Source organism: Chlorocebus sabaeus, chromosome 17 (assembly GCF_047675955.1).
Source record: "Chlorocebus sabaeus isolate Y175 chromosome 17, mChlSab1.0.hap1, whole genome shotgun sequence".
Taxonomy (NCBI): Eukaryota; Metazoa; Chordata; class Mammalia; order Primates; family Cercopithecidae; genus Chlorocebus; species Chlorocebus sabaeus.
The window spans coordinates 37,124,261-37,150,466 of record NC_132920.1 but is presented as its reverse complement, the minus strand read 5'-3'; the positions used below and the strand labels follow the sequence as shown (position 1 = coordinate 37,150,466).

The 26,206-nt window shown below is 51.3% G+C and overlaps 1 protein-coding gene and 1 pseudogene across 2 annotated transcripts; both read right to left on the bottom strand.

Moving 5' to 3' along the window:
- Window positions 1-778: 778 nt before the first annotated feature.
- On the bottom strand, window positions 779-25,737 carry FGD2 (FYVE, RhoGEF and PH domain containing 2). Of its 2 annotated transcripts, XM_007972755.3 has the most exons (16): window positions 25,510-25,737; window positions 22,345-22,576; window positions 20,370-20,447; window positions 19,557-19,705; window positions 16,478-16,634; window positions 16,142-16,280; window positions 15,539-15,597; window positions 15,205-15,351; window positions 14,392-14,484; window positions 10,167-10,246; window positions 10,049-10,079; window positions 9,220-9,312; window positions 8,455-8,586; window positions 4,819-4,965; window positions 3,174-3,320; window positions 779-2,801 (listed from the first exon to the last, which is right to left on the bottom strand). In XM_007972755.3, the coding sequence occupies exons 1-16, from the start codon at window positions 25,575-25,577 to the stop codon at window positions 2,586-2,588; spliced, it is 1,968 nt and encodes a 655-aa protein (XP_007970946.2). In that variant the 5' UTR covers window positions 25,578-25,737; the 3' UTR covers window positions 779-2,585. The 2 variants fall into 2 exon arrangements, with proteins under 2 accessions (XP_007970946.2, XP_072862041.1); XM_073005940.1 differs by lacking the exon at window positions 9,220-9,312.
- On the bottom strand, window positions 4,972-8,450 carry LOC140708957 (uncharacterized; annotated as a pseudogene).
- Window positions 25,738-26,206: the final 469 nt, after the last annotated feature.

Genomic DNA, 26,206 nt, shown 5'->3' with positions numbered 1-26,206 from the left:
CTGTGCGCAGTGGCTCATGCCTGTAATCCCAGCACTTTGGGAGGCCGTGGCGGGTGGATCACCTGAGGTCAGGAATTTGAGACCAGCCTGGCCAACATGGTGAAACCCCGTCTCTACTAAAAATACAAAAATTAGCCAGCCATGGTAGTGCACGCCTGTAATCCCAGTAACTTGAACCTAGGAGGCAGAGGTTGCAGTGAGCCGAGATGGAGCCAGCCTGGGCGACAGAGCGAGAGACTCCATCTCAAAAAATAAAAATGAAAATAAAAAAGAAAATAAATAAAATGCTGATGCTGTCCAGGGAGCAGTGGCTCATGTCTATAATCCCAATATTTAGGAGGCCATGGCAGGAGGATTGCTTGAGCCCAGGAGTTTGAGGTCAGTCTGGGCAACATAGTGAGACCCCATCTCTACAAAAATTTCAAAAATTAGCTGGGCATGGTGGCGTGCGCCTGTGGTTCCAGACATTCAGGAGGCCAAGGAAGGAGGATGGCTTAAATCCAGGAGGTCAAGGTTCTAGTGGGCTCTGATTACACCACTGTACTCCAGCCTGGGTGACAGAGCAAAACCCTGTCTCAAATAAACAAACACCCTACAAGAGGGAAGTGGCCTCAGGTTGGAGGCAGGCAAGCTGCTGAGCCTGTGATGGGACAAAAACCTGTGACTCATCCATGCTTCCTCCTTTCAGGGCAGAGCCCAGCAATGGCTGGACCTGCTGAGAGCAGCTGAGGGTGTTCTGGCCACTGCTGGGGCCACTCCATGTGACCTGCTGACCACTGCCACCCCCTGGTGGTCTCTTATGAAAAAGCATCCTCATCCACCAGCGAGGTGGGGATAAGGGAACAGGGATGCTCCTCCCATCCCCCTTCCTCCCACCATTCACCTTTCCCTCTTGTCTTCCCAGCTTTCTTCACTGTCTTTCCCTCTCCTTTCCTTCTCACTCTCCTCCCCTCTCTGCTTGTCTTATTGTTCTGCTACATGATGGAAAGAGCTTTGACCTTAGTTCACTGGGTTAAAACCTGGCTCTCGCATCTACGAGTTACATGACCAATTGAACCAATTACTAAACCTCTCTGAGTCGGTGTTCTCATCTGGAAATGGGGATAACTATGGATGGTAAAATGACATAATCCACATAAAACACCTTGCACAGAGCCTGGCCCAATAGATGTTTATTATTATTATTATTACTACTATCATGACTGGCACTTGATAGGGGCTCAACCATCGGTTGTGGTAGTTTGCTTTCTTTATTCTTCATCCCAGGTAACCCAGGCTGTATATTAGACTCCAGTGTGTACTCTTAAAAAGCACGCATGCGTCTGCACACGTATGTTTATTGCGGCACTATTCACAATAGCAAAGACTTGGAATCAACCCAAATGTCCATCAGTGACAGACTGGATTAAGAAAATGTGGCACATATACACCATGGAATACTATGCAGCAGTAAAAAAGGAAGAGTTTGTGTCCTTTGTAGGGACATGGATGCAGCTGGAAACCATCATTCTCAGCAAACTATCGCAAGAACAGAAAACCAAACACTGCATGTTCTCACTCATAGGTGGGAACTGAACAATGAGATCACTTGGACTCAGGAAGGGGAACAGCACACACCAGGGCCTATCATGGGGAGTGGGGAGGGGGGAGGGATTGCATTGGGAGTTATACCTGATGTAAATGACGAGTTGATGGGTGCTGGCGAGTTGATGGGTGCAGCACACCAACATGGCACAAGTATACATATGTAACAAACCTGCACATTATGCACATGTACCCTAGAACTTAAAGTATAATAATAATAATAATAAAAAAAGTACACATGCATCAGGTACAGTGGCTCACACCTGTAATCCCAACACTTTGGGAAGTGGAGGTGGGAGCATCACTTGAGGCCAGGAGTTTGAGACCAGCCTGGGTAACATGGTGAAATCCCATCTCTACAAAAAATAAAAAAATTAGCTAGGCACAGTGGCACACACCTATAGTCCCAGCTACTTGGGAGGCTGAGGTGGGAGGATCGCCTGAGCCCGGGAGATGGAAACTGTAGTGAGCCATGTTTGTGCACTCCAGCCTAGGCAACAGAGTAAGACTCTATCTCAAAAAAAAAAAAAAAAAGAAAGAAAAAGACCCCGTGCCTCCCCCATCTCAGACCAATTAACTGGTTGGTGGTGCTTCAGTACAGGCATTGTTTTCTACATTTTAAAATTAATTTACTATGTGTTTTTCACCAGTACTCTTTAAAAGCTCCCCGGGAGACACAAATGAGCAGACCCGGTTGAAAACCACACTATGGTACCACCAGTCCGGGGTTACCTGGGGCTTTCCCAGTTTCAGCACTGGAAGTCCCATGGCTCAGGAGCCCCCTCCCCGCAAGGCAAACTGAGACACTTGGTTGTCCCCTTTCTAGAAAGGAATGGACCCATATTTTCTGCATCCCAGATCGGGACACATGGCCTGAGCGCAGATGGCTGAATCAATTCAGGACCCCTTGGGGCAGTGGGTCCTGAGGCCACAGGGTCAGTCTGTGGCAGGAGCTGGGTTCAGGGTGGGGAGAGGTGGGCAGGAGAGTGGCTGGCAGTGGCTCAGTCGGACAGGTCCCCGTCGTTGGGCCAGCTGGGACTCCATCCACTGGCCGCCCGCTCCATGGCCTTCACCCAGCGGCCCTTCAGCTCCTCTGTCTCGGCCTTGAAAGTGTAGAGTTGGCCTGACTGCTGTAGCTGGAAGACCCGAGGGTCCCCCTGGGGCCCAACGGTCACCTGGTAGCCCAGCAGCGGGATGGAGGTGTGAGCCCTCATGTCCTGGGGGGAGGAGAGAGCAGTGGGCCACTATCCCCTCTCAGTCCTACTGCCCCAGATAGCCATTGTGAAGGTAACAGCCACTCACGCACAGCTCACACCTCAAACCCCCATGGGTTGGGGGTGGGCTGGTGAAGGCCATTGAGGAAGAGGAGAGAAGAAATGGCTGCCTCTGAGGGCAAAGCAGTGGTGACCTAGAGTCAGGGCCCAATTCTGAAACTTACTAACCTTGAGACTCCAGGATACCACATCCTCATTGGGCCTCAGTTTCCCTATCTGACATATGGAGCTAGCAATATTCACCCCTGACCCCCACCATACACATGCTGTGGGAAGGCCAGGGCCTGGTGGGGGACGGGTAGGTGGTGGCCTTACCTGAGGGGCAGCATAGACATAGAGCACAAGGGGGTCATCCCGAGGGATCACACACCAGCCCCGGGGGCCACTCTTGCCCCACTTGTCCCCGATGAGCTGCAGGAAGCTGCACATCAGGCTCTGGTCAGGCGTGGCTGAGGACCCTTTCTAAAACCAGAAGGAGGGACTGTCAGGGAACAGAGCAGCCGCAAGTGCCAGATGTTGGTCTGGGGGCTTGACAATTACTATCTCCAATCCTTACAGCAGTACTGAATGGAGAGGTCCTTGGTCCTTGAGACTCAGAGAGGTCCCATCAAGTGCCTGTGGTCACACAGCTAGCTGGCCAGTGGCAGAGCTGTGGTCAAACGCCAACCTGCCCGAACCTGTTGTGTGTGTGCCCACAAGGGGCAGGTGCCAGGAGGTTGCCTGGAGCTGCTCCAGGAAACAGAATTGGGCCCCGAGAAGGGGCTGAGCATCTCCAGCGGCAGGCTGTGTTGCCTAGCGGTCAGGGGGGTCCTGGGCCTGGAAGAATGGGGAGGATTGGAAAGGGGGCAGATGCTCATGGAAAGAGGTCAACTTTTTTTTTTTTTTTTGAGATGGAGTTCTTGTTGCTCGGGCTGGAGTGCAATGGTGCAATCTCGACTCATTGCAACCTCCACCTCCCGGGATCAAGAGATTCTCCTGCCTCAGCCTCCTGAGTAGCTGGGATTACATGCATGCACCACCATGCCCGGATGATTTTTTTTTTTTTTTTTTTTTTTTTGTATTTTTAGTAGAGACGGGGCTTCACCATGTTGGCCAGGCTGGTCTCAAACTCCTGATCTCAGGTGATCCATCCACCTTGGCCTCCCAAAGTGTTGGGATTACAGGTATGAGCCATCCCACCTGGCCAAAAGAGGCCAACTTGAACCTGGGAGTGAGTCTCAGCTGGCACAGGCTGGACCTTCTCCCACCTCCCAGGGACAGTAGGATATCAACCTGGCCTTCATGAGGGAGGGGCAGTGGATGGTGGTACCGATGCTGGGTTGGGTGACATTGTATTTGTGGTGCTTAGCTGAGCACAGTTGTACCCCCACAAGGGGGCACCTGTGGGGGAAAGTGTGGCTCAGTGAGGCCCCCAGGGCAACAGAAAGAACATCTGTGGCTGAGATCAGAGAGCTGGCTCCTAACTTGCTGTGTGATCTTGGGCAAGTCACTTCTCCAGCCCTGGGTCTCCATGGGATAAGACAGACTGGCTTCTGGAGTCCCTTCCAGTTAGAATGGAGTCTCCAATCTGTCTGACCTGCAGCCTCAGTGTTCCCATCTGTAAAATGGAATCAGTGACCAGCTCTTATCACCCTGGGACTGTTGGGGCAGGACGTGGGGATGTGAACAGAAGCTGTCCAGAGGGGGCATACTATTGGATGAGGACATAGAGGAAGCGCAGAAGAATGTGGATGACAGCCTGCAGCCAAAGGGTACCTCCATTTGGTGACAGGCTCTGCACTGCCTGGGCTGTGGGGAGAGACTGGGGTCTGTGGGCAGAGAGAGGAGGAGGGAGTGGAGGAAGGATGTGACCACGGCTGGCTTATTCCTCAGCACTGGACAGTGTCAGCCCAGGGTGGTTGCTGGGCACACATTCCCTGAAAAGAGGATGGATGGTGAGCATGGGGACAGTGGCCCTCACCTCCAGGATGCCCCGCCTCTTGTCCTCCTTGGCCTCAGGGAGCACGTTTCCAGTGAGGAATGTGTAGCAGTGGAGGCAGACTCGGTTTGGCCTATTGTCGTTATATTTCAGCTCGGTCCGGTAGTCGGAGCACCTGGCACACACCACCTGAGGAGGACACACACACGGGGGCGTGGGGCTGAGACCAGGCACCGGAGGGCTGGGCTCCTGCCTTGGCAGGCAGGTGGGGGCATAAGAGCAACCAGGGACTGGGGGAGGAAAAGAAAGCTTCGAGAGAGGAATGGAGGCAGAGCGGGAATGGTGCCCGATGCTGGTGAGGCCCAACTGCCTGGAGGCTGCAGTGCATGGGGGAGCTCAGACTCGGGGCTCTTAGGCTGAGAGTTCAAGACCTGGCCCCCATTGCAAGGGCCATAACTTCTCTCTCCTCCAGGTTCCCTCTGAGTGAGGGTAGCCGTGAACCCAAGGGCTTGCCCCAGACAGACTTCTGCATCTGATTCACTTTTCCAAGTGCTGTCCTCTCTGCCATCTCACCTGACTCTCCCAAAGACCCCCCCAGGTAAGCAGGGCCCAGCTTTTGTCCTCTCCTGACCCTGAGAGCCGCACTGTTAACTGGCAGACAGGCCCTCCACAAACAGGGTGTGTCTTTCAAGACCCACAGTTTAGCTTTAAGACTCAGGTGGACTTTGTATTCTGCGCCATCATGGAGTCAAGTGTATGTTCATCTAAAAATGATAGGCTGGTTGTTTTTACATGGGTACTCTGTGGAGCGGGGCCCACCCTCAGCTCACCACGAAGACATCCCCCTACGGCTGACATGGATCATGCTGGGAGACCAGGTAAAAGGGGCCTGGGAAGACTCAGAGAGGAACTCTGGGTGCCTCAAGGCATGACTGCAAGGAAGACTTGGCACCACGGGGAGCCCAGATGTGGGCTTGGAGATGGAGCGCAGGAGAAAGGGGCAGAGCGGGGAGTGTTGTTCGTCAGGCAGCTCCAGCCCTCAGGGAGCTCCTCTGTGTGCCTAGCACAGAGTGTGGCCTGGCAGGGATGTGGAGAAGAAGGCCTGGCCCTGCCCCACCCTCACAAGGATTCCCGTCTGGCAGGCAGGGGAGACAGAAACTGGCACCCAAACCACCGAAAGGATGACTCACGGGCTCAGCAGGCACGAAGGTCTGCACAGGCACGAGAAACCCACGGTCAGGGCACAGCCCCACACGGGGCTTCGGCTACCTTAGGAGCATTTTATTTTTTTATTGAGAGATTTCAATGTTTAAATATAATTAGTAAATTTTTTTCCTCTAACAACTTTTAATTTTGAAAAATTTCAAACCGACAAATTGAACAAATAATACAATGATACCACCCACTGAATTCACTAATTATTAACATTTGTGCCACATTTGCTCTCTGTCTCTCTCTATGTGTATGTATTTTATTTTTTTCTGATCCGTTTGAGGATAAATTACAGTCGTCATGACACCTCACCCTTATATATGTAGCTGATGTCTCATAAGAACAAGCCATTCTTCTACCTATCCACAGTGTCATGGTCACACTCAGGAAATTTCACATTGATACAGTATTATTATTTTTATTTTTTTGAGATGGAGTTTTGCTCTTGTTGCCCAGGCTGGAGTACAGTGGCGCGATCTGGGCTCACTGCAACCTCCACCTCCTGGGTTCAAGCGATTCTCCTGCCTCAACCTCCCGAGTTGCTGGGATTACAAGTGTACACCACCACACCCGGCTAATTTTTGTATTTTTAGTAGAGATGGGGCTGTTGGCCAGGCTGTTCTCGAACTCCTGGCCTCAGGTGATCCGCTCACCTCGGTCTCCCAAAGTGCTGGGATTACCGGTGTGAGCCACTGCACCCAGCTGATACAATATTATTATCTAGATATGTTACAAAATCAAATATCTCCCAATGGTCCCAAGAGCGACCTTGATGGCTTTATTTTACCCCAGAAAGAATCCAAGCAAGGATCATACATTTAGTTTAGTTGTGAGAATATTTTCTATCTTAAGCTGGAAGGCAGCTACACGGGTGTTGTTATTCTTTGTGCCTCTTTGTAACAAGTTCACTATTTTAAGTAATTTTTAAAGAACTACTTTCAGTCACACGTGTGAATCAGTTCAACTCTTATTTACAGATGTGAATCACCAGGAACAGTAGCCAATCCCCACATCCTTTCTATTTGGCTTCGGGATGTAACTCATCACTGACATCTGATTGCAGGTGTGTTCCCAGTCCTAGAAATGGACTGTGTCCTGATTGCAGTTTAACACGTTTTGGGGACACCTCCCTGACTGGCCCCAACCTGTCCAGCTAGACTCCTCCTGTCCTCTAGAGGTCATCAAAGACTGAGGTTGCAAAGGGCTTCTCTGTTTGCAGAGTAAACAGAGGGGGTTGTGATGTCAGCAGAGTACAGCTCAAGTACAGCAGATGCTTAAAAAGCAAAGCGAGATCTGCCTCTGATAACGGGGCCTGGGTTGATAAGAGGAGGAACTGGAGGGACACAGTTCCTTCCTCAAGAAGCTGGTAGCTCACCCGCACTGGATGCCCTACCTGAGCTATGGAGGAGGGGGAAGGAGAAAGAGAAGGAGAGGGAAAGGAGAGAATGTTTTTTGGTTGAGTCCTCACTGCCACACTGGAGGTGGGTTTCATGATCCCCATGGTGGAGGTAAGGAAACTGAGGCCTGAACTAGTAGGCAGAGTCGGCAACAGAATCCATCAGGTGCCAGGGTGCTGAGGGCTTGCAGAGAAGAGAGGACAGTTACCCAAAGCAGGTAGAGAAGAGAGGATGACAGGGGTGGGTGGGTGCACAGTGGGCATGGGCCTGGTGTGGTGGTGCGGCGAGGCCTGAGGGGGTGCGGGGCTGGATGCCCCCCCACTGGAACTGGAGACCATTTCCTAGCTCTGGGTCTCAGGGTCATGGAAAACGATGATAAGAAGGCAGATAAATTCATAGGATCAGCTTCAGAGGTGACTTGAACAAGTAATTAAATCCTCAATGGGTCTCATTTTCCCATTTATAAAACGGGAGCATAGCAGTCCCCTGAGGTGTGCTGTGAGGGCCAGATGAGCTAGTGCCCAACGCCACTGGACTGCACTGGTTGAAGCCAGCAGATTTGGCCAGGATGGGGACAGCAGGGCCTGAGCTGGGAGGGTAGAGGCCCAGGTGGGGCAGGTAGAGGCCTAAATGGGATAGGTGGAGGCCTGGGTGACACAGGTAAAAGCCTAGGTGGGACAGGTGGAGGCCTGGGTGACACAGGTGGAGGCCTAGGTGGGGCAGGTGGAGGCCTAGGTGGGGCAGGTGGAGGCCTAGGTAGGGCAGGTAGAGGCCTTGGTGACACAGGTGGAGGCTGAGGTGGGGCAGGTGGAGGCCTGGGTGACACAGGTGGAGGCCTAGGTGGGGCAGGTGGAGGCCTAGGTAGGGCAGGTAGAGGCCTGGGTGAGAAAGGTGGAGGCCTAGGTAGGGCAGGTAGAGGCCTGGGTGACACAGGTGGAGGCTGAGGTGGGGCAGGTGGAGGCTGAGGTGGGACAGGTGAGGCCTAAGTGGATCAAGGGGAGGCCTAAGTAGGAAAGGTGGAGGCCTGGGTGGGGCAGGTGGAGGCAGGAGTGCTGGCAGGAGTACTCACGTAGCCGCAGGCCCGGCAGTGGTGGCGACGGCGCGTCAGAGCGTTGAAGGGCTCCTGGCAGCGCATGCACATGGTCACCATCTTGTCCCGGACCCACTGTGGTGCTCGGAGGCCCAGCTCCTCAGACTGCAGCTGTGGGTTAAGGGGAGTTGGGCAGGAATGGACCCTTGGTGACCCTCTCTGCCCATCCTCCGAGGACCCGAGGCCCTGTGTCCACCTGCTGTGGCAGGGATTCTGTGTGTTGGGCTTCCCTGGGGCTTTCACAGGAGGCTGACTGACCTGATCGAGGCCTTATGATAGGTTAGTTACCATTATTCCCATTGTATAAGTGAGGAAACTGAGACCCAGAAAGGTCAAATGACTCAGCAGACACCCAGCAAGCCAGAGTTGAGCTCAAATCTGAACTCAAACCACAGATATCCTCCCCAGCCCCTACCCCACTCACCTTCCATCTTCCCTGAGACTTTACATTTGTCAGATACTTTCAAACCCAAAACCCTGCTGCCCCCTGCGGCTGGAGCTGCAGGGACACGAAACCCTTCCCCATGACAGCTGTACAGAGAGGCTCCCAAAGGAAGCGTTGCTAACGGGGAATGCTCAGGCACTGAGTCGGGGGATGCGCTGTGAGGGCTTCCCCTGGTCCCTTCAGTCTCTCCTGGCAGGTGACACTCCCTGTTCCTCCAAGCTGGTACAAGTAGAACAGAGAAGGAACAAGCTCTGTTTGGGTTGGTGGCTCCAGCAACGGATGAAAAAGCTTTCATTTACCTCCTGCTCCTGGGTGTCTCCCTCAGGCCCCTGGGCCGCAGCCTTGAAGGTTTCATTCCGCTTCTCAATTTGGTCAACGGCTGCTTGGAAGGCCTGGGGTGCAGGGAGGGGGAGGGTTGGGGCTTGAGGTGTGGGAGGGAGGGGTTGCTCCTCGGTCCATCCATCTACACATGCAACAGACAGGGCTGAAAACCCACTGGGTGCCAGACGCTGGATTCTACACACACACAGGCCACCTTATCAGAGGAGAAACTACCAACCCCGGGTTACAAATGTACAAACTGAGGCTCAGAGAGGGTAAGTGACTGGCCCTGGACTGCCCAGCTGGGCAATGAGAAGCAGCAAGATAGGAACCCAGATCTGTCTCCAAACTACCACAGAGTAGCTCCTTAGGAAGAGCAGGGAGCAGCTGGGCACACGCAGGTGTGGGAGCGTGCACACACACACACGCACACACGCACACACACACAAACACAGACACACAAACATATACACACACAAAGACACATACACACATGCACGTACACACACATACACACAAACACACACACATACACACAAACACATGCACACACGTGCATGCACAGAAACACACATATACATAAACACACACATACACACATGCATGCACACACACAAACACACACAGATGCACAAACATGCATACACACATGCACACACACACATGCATACACACACCACTCCCTGCCCCTCAGCCCCAATAGGCTAGGGAGAATCCCAGGAGCTTCATCAAGATAACCCATTACTGCGAAAGAAAAAAAAAAGAGAAAGGAAAAAGACTCCCGGAAGGCCTGGAGCGTTCCCATACCTGCATCCAGGAAATCTTTTCCTCCTGAGACCTGCTCGGAAAGTGAACACAGGTGTTGAGGAGATCAGCCCCTCCCAGTTTTCCCTCCCGGCCCTGGGCTGCCACCCAGCTCCTTTACCGGGCTTGCAGCTCCAGAGTGCGCTGCTTCCCAGACACCAGGAAGGAGTGGGGGAACTCAGCGTCCGTCAGCTCCCGCACCTGCCAAGAGGAGGGAGGAAACCGGCTCAGACTCGCCATCCCCCGGGTCCCAGGCGCAGCACTGTAGAGGGGAGGGAGGTGGATTATGCCCAAGGGACAATTCAAATTCGAGAGACAGGGATGCAGAGCTTGTTCGCCACCTCCCTAATCCTGTTGAGCCAAGCAAATGCTCCTACAACTGGGCCTCCCTCCAAGCAAATGGACCTATGGCTCCTGGAATTTTAGCAGCAGCTAAGTTGACCCAGTGTGAGGTGGAGATGACAATTTCTGACAATAGATTCAACAAAAAAGGGGCAAAAGAAGGATTCCACCCCAGGTTTTCAGCCCCCAAAGGTAGGATGGAAGAACATCTATTTCCATCCTACCCCCAGAGTCCTATAAGCACACTTCCTCCGGACAGTGTGGAGAGAGATTTGCAAAGAGAACCGAAGACACAGGCCGAGAGCACAAGAGTCTCTGTGCGGGGGAACTTCGTTGCCATTAAATTCCTCAAACGCTTGAACTCCTCTGCTGCCTCCCATGTGGCGGCCAGGTCTTTGCACACTTCCAGGGCAGCTCACCGTAACCCAGACAGCACTGAGTACAAGCACATCCTTCCCCAGCTTAGTCCTAGTCTGCAGCCTCACTCCCCAGTCTTTGCCTTAGAAGGGGCTGATGTGATTTGGATTCAATGCCCTTGGCACTGGGGAGGTGGTCATGTGGAAAGAGGTATTTGGGAAAGAGCCAGATACCTCTTTGTGTGCAAGGGATGAGGGGCTGGATCCGGGCAAAATGGGACAAACCTGTGGCTCAAAGGCCAGCTAGGAAGCAACATCATAGACGGTCCCGGCCTGCCCAGGTGCACTGGAGAGACAAAAGAGGTTTCTAATTGGGTCAGGGAGAGGGGAAAGGGAAAAGAAGGGAGAAATCCCAGGTTTGCAGTCCAGAAATAGGAAGAAATATCATGCTTTTGACAGAAAAAAGGGAACTGGGAGCTCCTGACCTGAGGGTCTAGGCTGCCCCAGGGATGTTCATACAGAGGCTTCCAGCTCCCCAGCAGGTTTCGAGAGGAGTTTCCCAAGCTCTGCTGAGCCGAGCCTCAACCACTCTCCCCAGGGCTGGGTCAATTCAATCCCCTGCTAGTCCATACTGTACCTTTGTAATAATTAGAAAAGGACAGCCTTCCTCAAAACACTTTACTGACATCTGTTGGCAAACTGGCATAATACCTAGATATTGTTGGAACAAGACATTTGACTGCCATCTGCCGGACAATTCTCACTATAAATATACCATCTATGATATTGTATCAAAATCTGCTAATCTGCAGTTGGCTGCAGAAGACAACCTCTTAGATGAGGTATCCTTGTGCAGTGTACACCCTGCACAACTGTACGTGGAGCCCCTGGATATGTGTGCCCACACCCCTTCCTTCTTCCCAGGCTGGTCCTGTGTGGGATGGCAAAACTACTAAGACCAAGTCAGACTTTGGGGAGAATCAGCTGCTGTGAACTAGGCCTCCCTGACACCTAGGAAGGAGGAGGCCAGGGAGTCATAGGCCAATAGGAACCATCATGATGGTCAAAGGCGAGATTTGCCTCTAAATCTCAGACTCAGAAAATAGTTCCTGCACAGAAGTAGGGTGAGTGGACAGCTCTGCACTTGCCAAGCCCATGCCATCCAGGAGAGGGTGCTCTGCGGCTGCTGGAGTATCAGACATGCTAGCCAAGACTAGCAGACTCCAGAAACCCAGCACACACAGGGCCGGTGAGCTCTCAACACACACCCAAAGCATCTGATGCTCTCAGGCTCGGCTCTCTCTGTTTTCTCTCTCTGACTCTGTTTTGGTTTCTATATTTCTTAGCCTTCCTATCTGTCGATCTCTATTTTTCTATGCCTGGGCCTCTGACAGTCCTTTGGCAGGGCCACCTGTCTCCATTTCTCTGTCTGTAGCTCTCCATAAACCTGCCTTTCTCAGCCTCATTCACCAAGGACTCCAGACGTACAAGCCTGCACACGCCCTGGTCTATGGGACATTCTGGTCTCTTTAGGATGGAAAGCTAGATGCCAGGGCCAGGGCTGCACTGGTAAAAGACTCCAGTCAGCTCAGGTGTGGGGGTGAGCTGTGAACCCATGTTCCCTCATCAGCCTTCATCATTCCCAGGCTGCACGCCACCCCCAGGCCCTGGATTGCTCCAAATGCCAAGCAACCCCAGTCAGGAGCAGGGAACGGGCTCTTTTGCTGGGGTCTCTGGAGGCCCCAGGGGCTCTAGAGGGTAGAGCATTCTGGTCAACTCCTGCCTGCAGCTCCCTTCTGGGGCTGAAGCAGGTAGGGGTGATGGTGGATGAGAGAGTGCCAAAATGGGCCAGACCAGACCTCTGCTTCTTCCAGCCCCAGCCCTCAGGACACACCAGGACTCAGGAGCCAGCAGAGACGGGTGGTTAGGAAGCTTCTCTGACCATGTCCTCCATGATGCCAGAAATCCCATCAGAGGCTTTAACCCTCTGGATTGAAGCCTTAATAGGTGACAGCAGAGCGTGGTGATTAGATGCAGAAGCGCCAGCCTTTGTTACACCTGCATCTAAATCCTGGCTTGGTCACTCAAACTAGCATTTGCGATATGACCTTCAAGCAAGTTACTTAAGTTAGAAAGGTTTTCTAGGGCCTTGGTTTTCTCATGTTTAAAAATGGGATTAACTACAGATACACTCACACACAGGCAGGCTGTACCAGGCTATTCACTGCAGCCTCATTTGCAGCTGCTGACAACTGAAAACAATCTAAGTGTCTCTCAACAGAAGACTGAAGAAATTCCGGTGCATCCGCACAGTGGGACGCAATGCAGCTGGGCAGAAGGATGAGGAAGCTCTCAAGTACAGGGACCCCTCAGTCTCCAGCATTTGCAGTTAGTTAAAACAAGCAAAGTGCAGAAAAATGTGTAGAGTATACCACTGCTTCTGGTATAAATGAGGAAACAATCCTATTATATATTATTTGTTTGCTAGGCAAAGACCACCTCTGGAGGGCCTCACAAGAAGCAAGGGTTGCCTTCAGGAAGGGGACCTAGGGGATAGAGTGGGAAGGAGACTTTCATTGTATATATTTTTTATATTATTTGACTTTAGAATGTGTATAATCTGTATTTTTTAAGTAGTAAAATTAAAATATTTTTAAAAGATAAAAAACAGGCTGGGTGTGGTGACTCACACCTGTAATCCCAGCACTTTGGGAGGCTAAGGCAGGTGGATCACTTGAGGTCAGGAATTTGAGACCAGCCTGGGCAATGTGGTGAAACCCCATCTCTCCTACCAAAAATACAAACATTGGCGGGGCATGGTGGCTCGCACCTGTAGTCCCAGCTACTTGGGAGGCTGAGGCAGGAGAATCGCTTGAACCCAGGAGGCGGAGGTTGCAGTGAGCCCAGATTGTGCCATTGCACTCCAGCCTGGGCAACAGAGTGAGACTCCATCCAAAAAAAAAAAAAAAAATTCCAAAAGATTCTAACAGCCCCTGCATCATGAGGCTGCTAGGAGGATCTGGTGGTCCCCCATGGGGCACCCAGTCAATGGGCTCCATGACGGACTACTGGCCCTGCTCATTTGCCATACTCTCTGGATGAAGTAGATGGGAACACACATAAGTCAGCTGCTGAGCTGACACTGGAGACCTTTCCTGCTGAAAACGTGGTCTGTGCTCCTACAGTATCAGCGTACACTGCCCAGGACGAGTCTCATTTCACTTAATTCCCACGATCCTGCAGGTGGGATCAGTTGTCTGTCCATCTTAACTGGGAGCTGGTTAGAAATGCAGGATCTCAGGCCCCCCACCACCTAGACCTCCAGACTCAGAACCTGCATTTTCACAAGATGCCCAGAGCATTCTCACATACATGAAAGTTTTCGAAGCAGTGGTATAAACAGTAGGGAAAGCAGAGAAAGGCCCAGCTGGCTCATGCAGTGCCCCAAAGGGAGGGCCAGGCCTGTGGGAAGCTGGGAAGGACGGGGCAGGAGGGCTAGGAGCCCAGAGGCGAGAGCTCTAGCCCCACACTCTTCCATCTCCACATTTGTCCGGGCCCTGCAGGGGTTTGGTTCTCTGATTGAGAACCTGGTTGGCCCCTCCTATTACTCCCTGTACTCAGTCCCACCTTTGAGGTGGAGCCTCTTACCTTCATCCCGGCCACGTCGATGCGGGTCCTCACCTGGAACTGGGCACCCACCTGGATCACCCTGGGCACGCAGTAGAGCAGCATGTTGTTGAACTGCAGGAGACACAGGTGTGAGTGGCCCGTGGCAGGGGCAGGGAGGACGGCTAGGTGGGGCCTCTCCGAGGGTGGGCTGAGCACCACTGGACCCCCTCCCCTTTGACCACACTGTGGCCAGCTCGCAGGACGTCACAGGTGATGATGCGGGTGATGAGGAAGGGGCTGTCAAGCTCCCGATTGCCCTAGGATGGTTACTGAAGGGTCACCCTACAAGGGACCATAGCAGGCCTTCAGAAACCTACAAGGCCTTTCTCAACAGGGGCTCAGGATGATAGGGGTTTACAAGAGGTTTTAGCTCCATCCCCCAGACCTCCAGGCAGGACCACCTTTCCAGATCTCAGGAGATCCCCCCAGCTTCTTCCATGCAAACCCAGGGCAGTTCTTCGTTCTTCCTAGTAGCTAACCTTACTCCCTCCTGCTGTGCACTCTCTAGAGCACAGATTAATACCACAGGCTTTGGAGCCAGACCAGGTTCAAACTCTGACTCTGTTGCTTCCTAGGACATGTCTGGGAAACCTGTAGGTTGGAAATCTCTGAGGCTTGGAGGCAGCAGGTGACCTGTCCAAAGTCATCTGGGTGCCAAAGCAAAAAAGGACAGAGAAGCGGTCTCTTCCCTGTCCCCCTGCAGTGCCAGGTAGAGGCCAGGCAGCATGACTCAGGCCAGAGTGGCTCCACTTCCCTCCCTGGTGTGGAGAGGAGCTCCCAGCACCCTCCTACCAAGAAAAGATAGCGCTCCATGGGGTCGTTGCGGCGGAAGGAGATCTTGAAGACTGGGCCCTCACGGAGCAGGGTGTTAGAAGGGTCTACTATGTCGTCCTCGAGGCCCAGGCGCTGGTACACCTCCCACAGGTCCTGCAGCCGCTCCTGGGGGGTTGGGGTGCATCCTCAGTCAAGTCTGGGCAGGGCTCACCTGCTTCTGGAAGGCTTGTCTTGTGGGGATGGGGATTGGGGTGTGAGAGCAAGGGCAGCAGTGGGATAGGTGTCATGGGTGGGATCAGGCTGAGACTTGCAGGGAGGGGGACAGGGCTCCAGGGGAGGGCGGGCTGCTCACCATCTCAGTGATGGCTGCATTGGAGTGCTGGGCAGCTGAGAAGATCATGTCCAGGGCTTCTGAAAGGGGCAGGGCCAGAGTTTATTCCCTGAAAATCGGGGCTGGTGGCTGGGGCAGGAGGTCCTTGAAGTTCCACAAAGGGCCCTCAGGACCTGCCATGACAGCCCCCAGGAGCAGCCCTGCCTGTGCAGCCCAGCCATGGGGTGTCTGAATGGTGGCAGCCCCCCAGGGCTGAGAGACTAGAAACCACTGAACGTTAGTCACTAGGTGTTTGGCTTTGGTGACTCTCACTGCTCCCCAAAACAAGCCAGACCTAGAGGGTATAATGGAAGGAATATGGGCTTTGGCATCATATAGGCATGGGTTCAAATTCCAGTTCTGCTACTTTCTGGCTGTGTGACCTTGAGCAAGTCACCAAACCTCTCTGGGTCTTAGTGTCCTCATCTGTGAAAAATGGCTAATGCTATGGATAATGTGTATGAAGTGCCAGCACTTGATGTTGATGACTGATGGTTGTCGTAACTATTTTAGCAGGAGCTCAATAAGTATATGGGAATGACTTAGGCCTCCCCAGCCCTCTGGGACCCCTGGGGGTGTCCTCACTCTGAGCATCGGCCTGGTCTGGGGCCTGGGCTGGCAGCTTCTGGACGTACTCCTTGAGCAGCAGCTCGTAGCGTGGAATTCTCTGCACTGGTTCCAGCATGTGGTGCTGCAGGGTCAGGCTGCCCGAAGCCTCACTGTTCTTGGGGAGGGATGCGGGGAACAACAGGGAGAGGGTGAGAGAAGGGAGGTGGGTCAGGCTGCCCCTGAGGGCCAGACAAGTGGGCAGGGGCCTGTGGAAGCAGCTGAGCCTGGGAGAGGCCCTAAATCACTCAAGGCAACCTGAGCCACTGCATGCTGGGAGTGGCAATGCTGACTCCAGCCCTCCTGCAGCCTCACCTGGATGCGAGTGAGAACCTCCTGGAAGAGTGGAGACTTCTCGGTCCAGGTGGCCAGCAGCTCAGCCGCTCGCTCAAAGTTCTTGACATACTCACTGTACATCTTCAGGAAGGGGGCCAGCTTCTGTATCACGTCGCCAATGCGGGGGTTGGCTGTCCTGCAGGAGGGGCACAGGGATTTCCCTCAGCCTAGAGACCTCCTCTCGACTCTAGGTAGGGCCAGGCGAGGCCAGGTTCCCTGAATCCCCCAAAGCAAGCTTTTCATGGCAATTCTGGGTGTGGCGGGAGACGGGGGTGTCATCCTCACAAGCATGTGCCCCTCTACTCCTTAGACTATAAGCCTCCTGAGGCCAAAGGCTGTTCTGGTCCCAGGTTGGCCTCATCCACAAGGCCCAGCACAGTGTTGGGCCCACAGCAGGTGTTCAGTAATTGCTCAATGCTTTATTATGCAACAATAATGAGGGCCACCTGCCAAGCACTACCCAGAACATGCTGCATGTCTCATTCCATGTAATTCTCACAACCCTGCAGGTAGTGACGGCCACTAGCCCATCTTAGAGGTGAGGAAGTGGAGGCTCAGAGGGGTAAGAACTTCTCCAGGATTGGCCGGCTACAGTGGCTTACACCTGTACTCCCAGCACTCTGGGAGGCCTGAGGCAGGCAGATAGCTTGAGCCCAGGAGTTCAAGACCAGCCTGGGCAGCGTGGTGAAATCTCATTCCTTGCCCCCGACGCTAAAAATATATATATATATAAAATATATATTAAAAATGATATATATATAAAATATATAAAAACATAAAATGCCATAAATATAAAATGTTTTTATAAAACATTTATTTTATAAAAATAAATATAAAAATATATTGAAATATATAAAATATAAATATATATTAAAATATATAAATATGTAATACATTAAAAATATATAAATATATAAATATATAAAAATACATATAAAGATATATAATATATAAATACATTAAATATATAAAATATATAAATATGCATATATGAATACATACATATATAAATATGTATATATTTATATATAAATACATAAACATGTATATTTTTATATAAATATGTACATATTTACATATACATGTGTAAATATAAATATGTAAATATGTATATTTATATGTGTGTATATGCATATATAAATCTATATAAAAAGATATATAATGTATTATATATTAAATATATGTTATAATATAAATATATATTACATATTTATACATATTATAGATGTATATATTAAATATATTTATACATATAAATATATAAATATATATTGTATATAACATTATATAATATATTATATTAAATATATTGTATGTAATATATTATATAATGTATATATTTATATACATATATAAATATATAGATATACATATCTAAATATGTATATATGATATAGATATAGATATATAAATATTATACATATTTATATATTATATAAATATATTTATATATGCATATTTATATATTTATATATTTTAAGGTATTTATATAATGTATATTATATATTATATATTATATAATATATATTTTATATATAATACATGTATTTTTAAATATATTCATATTATATATATACACACACACACAGAACTTTTCCAGGATCATCCCATGGCAGGACTTGCTAGAGCAGAGCAGCAAGGAGCCATGGTCTGGGAGTGAGACTTCCTGAGCCTGATGCACAAATCATTCTAGCTGTGTTCCCAGGCAAGTCACTTAACCTCTTTGTACCCTAATTTTCTCATTGAAAAAAATTGGAATGATGGCAGGCGATCTTATAGGGTTTTTCTTTTCTTTTCTCTTTTCGTTTCTCTTTCTTTTTTTTTTTTTTTAAGACAGGGTCTCATTCTGTCTCACAGGCTGGAGTGCAGTGATGCAATTTTGGCTCACTGCAACCTCCGCCTCCTGGGTTCAAGTGATTCTCCTGCCTTAGCCTCCCCAGCAGCTAGGATTATAGGCACCTGCCAAAGTGCCTGGCTAATTTTTTTGTATTTTTAATAGAAACAGGGTTTCACCATGTTGACCAGACTGGTCTCGAACTCCTGACCTCAAGTGATCCACCCACCTCGGCCACCCAAAGTGCTAGGATTATAGGCGTGAGCCACTACGCCTGGCCTTTTCTTTTCTTTTCTTTTCTTTTCTTTTCTTTTCTTTTCTTTTCTTTTCTTTCTTTCTTTCTTTTTTTTTTTTTTAAGTCAGGGTCTCTGTCACCCAGACTGGAGTGCAGTGGGACGATCATGGCTCACTGCAGCCTCGACTTTCCGGGCTCTAGCATTCCTCCAACCTCAGCCTCCTGAGCAGCTGGGACTACAGGTGTCTGCTACCACGCCCAGTTAAGTTTTGTATTTTTGGTAGAGATGGGGTTTTACCATGGTGCCCAGACTGGTCTCAAACTCTTGAGCCCAAGTGATCCACCCTCCTTGGCCTCCCAAAGTGTTGGGATTACAGGCGTGAGCCACTAAACCTGGCTATTCTTTTCTTAAAAAAAAAAAAAAGAGTTTATTATAAATGTTTTAAGCAATCAATATATCACTAGGTTTAACCATTACTAACATTCTTCTTTGCCAAAGATCTTAAAGGACATCCTAGACTCCGTGGCAAACTATACAAGGCAAGTAACTTCACTGCTAAATGCTTTAGTAGCCATCTCTGAAAACAGGAGGGTTTCTTGCATAACCATGATGCCATCATCACACAGCAGGCTGATATGAAGACTGAGTGAGTTAATAGGTGGAAAGCCCAAGGTCAGGCCTGTAGGAAGCCCTCAGTTAGCACTGGCTATTTTCACTGTTCCCAAAGTCACTTGGTCACTTGACTTGGCCAGGTCCTGATCCACCCCCTTCACCAGGAAGCAGTCTGCACACATACAGCCTCTCAGGGCGCGTTCACCCAAGCCCCTCTCACTGTGCAGACAGACCAAGCCCCGTGGAGGAGGAGACTGTCATGGCCACACAACAAGGGCCTGGCCCTAGGAGCTGAACCCATTGCCCTGGGGGCTCTCCCCACCTCCACCTGGCCAGGGCTTGGTCTGAGACCTCAGGGGCTCCCAGAGGACCTCACCAGTCATCCAGGCGCCGCTGCAGCTCTGGGAGGAAGAACTGAGAATGGAACTGATAGATGGAGGAGATGTTGGAGAAGATGACCCTGACCACGTCCTCGGGGAAGGCCTTGCTCCTGCGGGCCGCCCTCAGCAGCTCCTGGAAAAACACCTGTAGCCGCCACCACTGGTCACTCACTGCAGTGACAGGGAGCCACCCACACACCGGCCTGGGGGAACTAGGGTCCCACCCAGCCTACTGCATGCTTCCACCTTCCTGGTCTCCCGGCATCCTCACAGCAACCCCAGGAAGAGAAGGCAGGGGAGGCTGTGTTCTGGCCACTTTACAGAGGGGCAAGGCAAAGCCTAGAGATGCAGGGACTTGGCCAAAGGCTGGAAGCTGATGAATGCCATAAACAGGCCCAACCTGGGTCTATGGAGGTTCTTGGACTTCATCAGAATAGAGCTCCCTGCGACGATGAATAACCTTCTAGTCTTAGGGGTCCTTAAAAACTATGAAAGTTAAGGTCATTGTGAGGTTGTGGGCATTGAGATGACAGATGAGGATACTGTGCAGGCCTGCAAGGGCCAGCTGGTGTGTTCTCTGCTATACAGGGGCCAGCCTGGGCACCACGGGCAGAATAGGGAGTGCTGTTAACAAGACCTCCTGATTCTACCCCAACCCCAGTCGTTGAGGTTAAAGGGCTAAGGCTTCCTGGAAGCCTTAGCCAGGGGTCCTGACTCAGCTCTGGTGAGTGGGGTGGGAAGGCTGAGAAGGGGTCGGGTAAAGGAGACCCAGGGTTGGGGCTCTGGAGGGGGGTGTCCTGGCCACTGGCCTGGTCTAGCAGGTGGAGGCGTGCCACATAGGCCTGCTCTGTCTCCAGCAGCTCCTGGACGATCTTCTTCTCTGGCTCCTGTGGATGATTGGAGGGGAGAAAAGAAGAAAAAGGGGAAAGACAGCTTTGGTCTCCTCTGATGGGGACCTCAGTTCAGTCTCCAAAGTTGCTGCAGTGAAGCACACCTCCCGGGATTCATGACCTCCCGCAGTGCATCTGGGCCGGCCCTGGGATGGCTTTCACAGAGAATGCAGCTGAGTAAGGCTGTGCCAGTTCTCAGCCTTAGCCTTAAGAGGCCCAGAAGCTTCCACCTGTGCTGTCTTAGGAGCTGTGAACACTACATCAAGGGGTCTGGCACCTCTGATAGGGAGACCTCATGGACAGGCCACATGGAGAGGAGAGGCCTGGAGAATACACGGAGAAAGAGCCCAGCCCTGCCAGCATCCCAGCTGAGCCCAGTCTTCCGGCTGTCCCTGCCCAGATGCCAGACTTGTGAGCTGAGCTGTCTTGGGCATTCCAGCCTCAGCCGCCCTCTGACTGCAGCTACTTGAGAGACCCTGTTAGGAACTAAACTGTGTCCCCCAACCAAATCCCTGTGTTGAAGCCCTAACCCCCAATGTAAGTGTATTTGGAGATGAGGCCTTGAATGAGGTAATTGAGGTTAAATGGGATGATAAGAGTAGGGAGCTAAACTGGTAGGATTAATGTCAGAAGAGGAAGGCACACCAGGGATGACAAAGAAATGGCCATGTAAAGACACACTGAAAAAGTGGCAGTCTTCAAGCCAAGAACAGAGACCTGCCCGGAAATCAAACCTGCTAGCACCTTGAACTTGGCCTTCCAGCCTCTAGAACTGTGAGAAAATAAATGTCTGGTGTTGAAGTCTGGGGTATTTTGTTACGGCAGCCCAAGCAGAATCACACAGACCCCCAAGTGAGGCCAGTAGAAAAACCTCCCGGCAGCATCCCAGGCAACTCACAAAATGTGAGAAATAATAAACAGTTACACTCAGCCCCTACATTTTTTCTGTTTTTTTTTTTTTTGAGACAGAGTCTTGCTATGTCACCCAGGCTGGAGTATAGTGGCATGATCTCAGCTCACTGCAACCTCCACCTCCTGGATTCAAGTGATTCTCCTGTCTCAGCCTCCTGAGTAGCTGGGATTACAGGTGCCTGCCACCATGCCCGACTAATTTTTGTATTTTTTGTAGAGACAGGGTTTCCCTGTGTTGGCCAGGCTGGTCTTGAACTACTGACCTCAGGTGATCCACCCACCTCAGCCTTCCAAAGTGCTGGCATTACAGGCATGAGCTACTGTGCCTGGCCAGCTGCTACATTTTTGAGAGGTTTGTTCAGCAGTGATTGAAAACCAGGACACATCACTACAACCACCATCCCCATTTTACAAATGAGGAAACGGGCACAAAGAGACTCAAGTGACTTGACCCAGGACACACAGTTAGTAAGCAGAAGTGCTGGGATGTGACTCCAGGGAATTTGGGTGCACAGTATTTGCATGTCAACCATTGAACTCTACAGATGAGAAAACTGCAAGCCACAGAAGAAATCAGACCGGGCTTTAGTCTAAGGGCAGGACAATTCACACTCAGACCTCTATTTCTAGGTTGAGATTGTTGTCTCCTCCAGTGGGTAAACTGAGGTCCCACCTAAGAAGAGTATCAGGTTCACAAGCCGTGTGGCCTTGAATAAGTTCCTTAAAACTGTCTGTGTTTCAACTTCCTTGTCCAAAAACCTACACGAGGGACTCGCGAAGTGATCCAGCGCGGTGCGTAGCAGGCAGTCAGTGAATCAAAGACCATTAAGCATGGGGAAATCTAGCTCCCAGCTGACCTCTGGTCACACAAGATCCCCACCTGGGGAACAGCTGGCTCTGGCTAGGGAAGAATGTGTGGAGGAGAGGTCAGGGAGAGCTCCCTACCACAGCACCCCACACCTCTACCCCAGCCCTCAGGCACCTGCATCCCCGATCCTGAGAGGGTCACAGGCTGGCAAGATTTCCTCCAGGCTCCACTGGACAGCTTGTTCTTCAGGGAGTTCAGGTACCTCCCGCTGACTGTCCTGGGCTCAGACCCCATGGCCTCCCCAACATTCAGCTTCTCCCATGGTCCTGGGGACCTGGGAGGCCTGCACTCAGGGTGGTGATGCGTGTCCTCTAGCCTGTGGCCTCTGGGTGCTGCTTCTGGAGTCCTGAGGAGAAGAGACAGACCTGAGAGTTTCCTCCCTGGAGAACAGGGAAAACACCAGCAAATCCCTGGTGTGGATGTGGTTGCCTGGTGCAAATCTCCAGTGCAGGGGACCCTGGGTGCCTGGCTTTCTTTGGGAACATGCTAAGTAAGACTTTCACTTCTCTCCCAACACATTCTTGGGGGGAACTCAGTGTTCAAAATGAGTCAGGGTGGACTGTATTTTATTTTCTGGGGAACTACATACTTCCTTGTTTAAAATGAAACCACAGTGTCCAGGAATCCTTTCTGTATATAGGGGTTTTTAAGCGGTACCCCCTGGATCATCCTCACCTTTGGACCTCACCTCTGTTTTCAGTTTCCACATCAGTAACCTATACATCAAGGGAAGGTGGGAGCCACAGAACAATCTAAAGTGAGAGCAGGCCTGCAAAAGCTGGGGCTTTTCAATGGGATCAACACTCTCCACATGTACAGAAGCAGGAAGACCCAGCCCAGCAGCAGATTCTCTGTTTTCTCAGGGATGGGCCTTCACAGGGCACCTTTATTGCCCTGTGTACTGGGTTCTGCAAGCCAGCCAAATTCTTTAGGTAACAGAGCCCACCCTTGCTGAATATACCCAGCGTTGCCCTCAGTGTGGAAAGGCTCATGATGACAGCATAGGGCAGGCATCCTTATGAGAAAGGCCAGGAAATGGAAGGCCAAACAAATGCGAAATCTCCAAAACTCCATGAGAAAGGTTTTCATTACCCATGTTTTGCAGTCAAGGAAACTGAAGTCTTGACAGGACAAGTAACATGCGGCTCGGAAGTGGCAGAGGTGGGATTCAAATCAGGCAACTGCTTCCTGAGCCTTCACCCTAACCTGCCCCTCCCCATTTGAGTAAAGGAGAAACAGGTCCGCAGAGTCAAAGTAACTTGCCCCAAGTGACACATTTGGGTTTGTAGCAGTGAGAGCATTGGGACCTAGTGCTGTGTGGCTACTCCAAGGCTCTCCTACCCCTCCCTGGCACCCCAGTCCCTGGTTCCTCAGCCTATGGGTCTGCAGCTCATGGGCGTTGCTGGTTCTCAGGCTTTCTGTTCTACATGTGGTTTCAGGTTCTGCATTTCTGTTCTAGTGCCCCTGGCCAGCTTCTGTTTCCTCTTAGACCCCTCAGTTTCAGATCAGCTGAAGTGCTGGAGACCTCATAAAGAAGCCCAGGCCAAGGCAGTTGGCATGGGTCCCCTCACTCAGTAAGGAGTGGCTCTCACCCTCTGGGACCTAACTCCTGTCTAAGGGCTGCCTGCTCCTGCAGGGGCGTCGCCTAGGCAGAGCAGAGCATGATGAGGGGCTCCACCCAATTGTGCCTAGTCCACATCAAGCATGTTGAGTGAGGTGGTGCCATCCACCCACACCCAAGGGGGTGGTGGGCCAGGAAGGCGGCTCCCAAGAGCTGTCCTTGGTGCTGAACCGGACAAGCTTGGCAAAGACCCCGGGAAAAGCAGGGGAGAATCACCCACCTCAGGAAGTTGAAGACTTCTAGGTCTACATCTATGCCATCTCCACCCTGAAGCCTACAGGAAACGTTGCCTGCCATGAGTGCCCTCAGTACAGCATCCGGGTCATTCCTAGGACATCTATTGTCTTGCATCTATTGACCTTGCATCATGGTTATTGGATGAGTTCAGCATCCAAATACAGAAACACTTCTTCATCCTCTACAGTTCCTGTAGAATGCTGTCCTGTGCCGCCCATGTCCCTCCTTCAGGAGTGAGGGCTCCCCACACCATCCCCACCAGCTGCTGGTAGTACTGGGGGCTGACAGGTAATTTATTGGCTGAGTCCCTCTCTGGGAATCACTCTCTGGAAGAAAGAGCTGCCTCACCCAGAGTCTCTTGTCCAGTTCACATGGAGATACAAATATGCAGCCCTCTGCCTCAGTTGGAACAACCAAGAGGCATCCCAGCTCCAGAGCTCCCTGGGACAGGGTGAGGCCTCTGTGGCAGGTGCACTGCAGTTCAGAATCTCCCCCTGCCCAGCCCTGCTTCCCTCACACCCACAGCTGTTGTTCCCAAAGCTCTCCCTGATAAACCACCTGCGGCAAACCTCCGTCTGAGTCTATATCCAGAAAACCCTACCTGGGATAGCCCCTAACGCAGTCCTGAGCTTAAGAAATGCCTGCAGAATGGATTGATGCCACATATAACACACAACACACACACACACACACACACACACAAACACACATGCTCCCAGGGCTACCAATGACTCCACGCATTTGGCCCAGCCTTTTCCCTCCAGACAGACAGGCCAGCATTGCCCCAGATACTTAACTTAAAGCACTTGGCATCCTCACCTCTCTGTGTCTCCATCTCCTCATCTACAAGATGGGAACAGACATAGAATCTACCCCTGTTAGGCTCAATGATTAAATTAAATAAGTAGGGACATGAGCCTAGAGTAAGGAGTACCTTATCAGTAGGCTGCCCATACATTCTGGTTTGCCTCATATGGTCCCAGCTTTACCTGTAATGCCTCCCCTGCAACCACCACATTTTATTGGCATTTACTTTCAGTTTCAATTGTGTGCTGGGTGACAAATTATATGGCTATCCTAATCACAGGGAGTGAATGCTTGGTGAATAGCTACTTTTTCTGCGAGGTGCTGGCAGGCACTGGGTGAGGTCCTGTGCCCACACACGGGCTTTGATCTGCCCGTGCTTGCTCGTAACCATGCCTGTCTGGACTCTCCCAACACATACTGGCACTCTCACACCTGCCTGGCTCCTGGTGTCCCACTGACACTCTCCCATGCTCCAAGGAATCTGTGACCGAGGAACGTGGGGCTGCCCCAGCAGGAGGAGGGTCTGGGGCAGGGCCCAGGGAGAGAGCTGCCAGAAAGGTTGGAGGGTGGCTGCCAGCCCACCATGGTGACCCTCCCAGCCCAGCCGCCCATACCTGCTATTCTCAAACACAGTGACCAGGTTGGACACAGACGCCAGCTTCTCCTCACTTGCCTCCTTCATCCTGCCGGTTTCTGGGGTGGATCTCAGCTACCCTTGAAGCAGAGAGAGAGGCCTCCAGCTAGCACATGCAGCCACCTTGGCCTGGGACAGATAGGCTAAATCACCCGTGAATCTGTTCTCATCTTTCTTGAGGCTCAGCAGGTCTGCTCTTGGCTTCAGAGTGAAGAAAGAGGAAGTGGTCCCAGAGCCACAGCCCTGGAGGGGAAAGGCCAGCGCTCCCGCAGTGGGAGGAGCCTACTCGGGCCCCACCTCTCCCTCATGGGGGCTGACCTTTCACACCTGTAGACCCCAGTTCCAGAAGCCACCTAAGAGGTGTCAACAGGGCCCAGAGGTAGTTTCTGGAGCCCAGTCTGGGCTGGTGCAGTGGCTCGCATCTGTAATTCCAGTGCTTTGGAAGGCCGAAGCAGGAGAATTGCTTGAGCCTAGGAGTTCAAGACCAACCTGGGCAACATAGTGAGACACCGTCTCCAAAAAAAAAAAAAAAAAAGTCCACCTGGAGCCAGACCCTTGGCTGGTTTCTTGGCCTAGTGGTTCCAGCCAACCACACTTTCTCCCTCGGGGGTCCAGTGGCCTTTACTTGATCTCTTTCTCAACACCTTTTCTGCATCTGCCCCTGCTCACAGCTGTAA

Bases quoted from the DNA above. Each gene is read 5' to 3' on its own strand.
- FGD2 (XM_007972755.3), bottom strand. From the start codon at position 25,577: ATGAAGGAGGCAAGTGAGGAGAAGCTGGCGTCTGTGTCCAACCTGGTC. The intron at 22,577-25,509 runs GTATGGGCGGCT...TCTTCTCCTCAG, and splicing joins ACTGTGTTTGAGAATAGCAG to GACTCCAGAAGCAGCACCCA. The intron at 19,706-20,369 runs GCCAGTGGCCAG...TGGCGGCTACAG, and splicing joins GCCTCCACCTGCTAGACCAG to GTGTTTTTCCAGGAGCTGCT.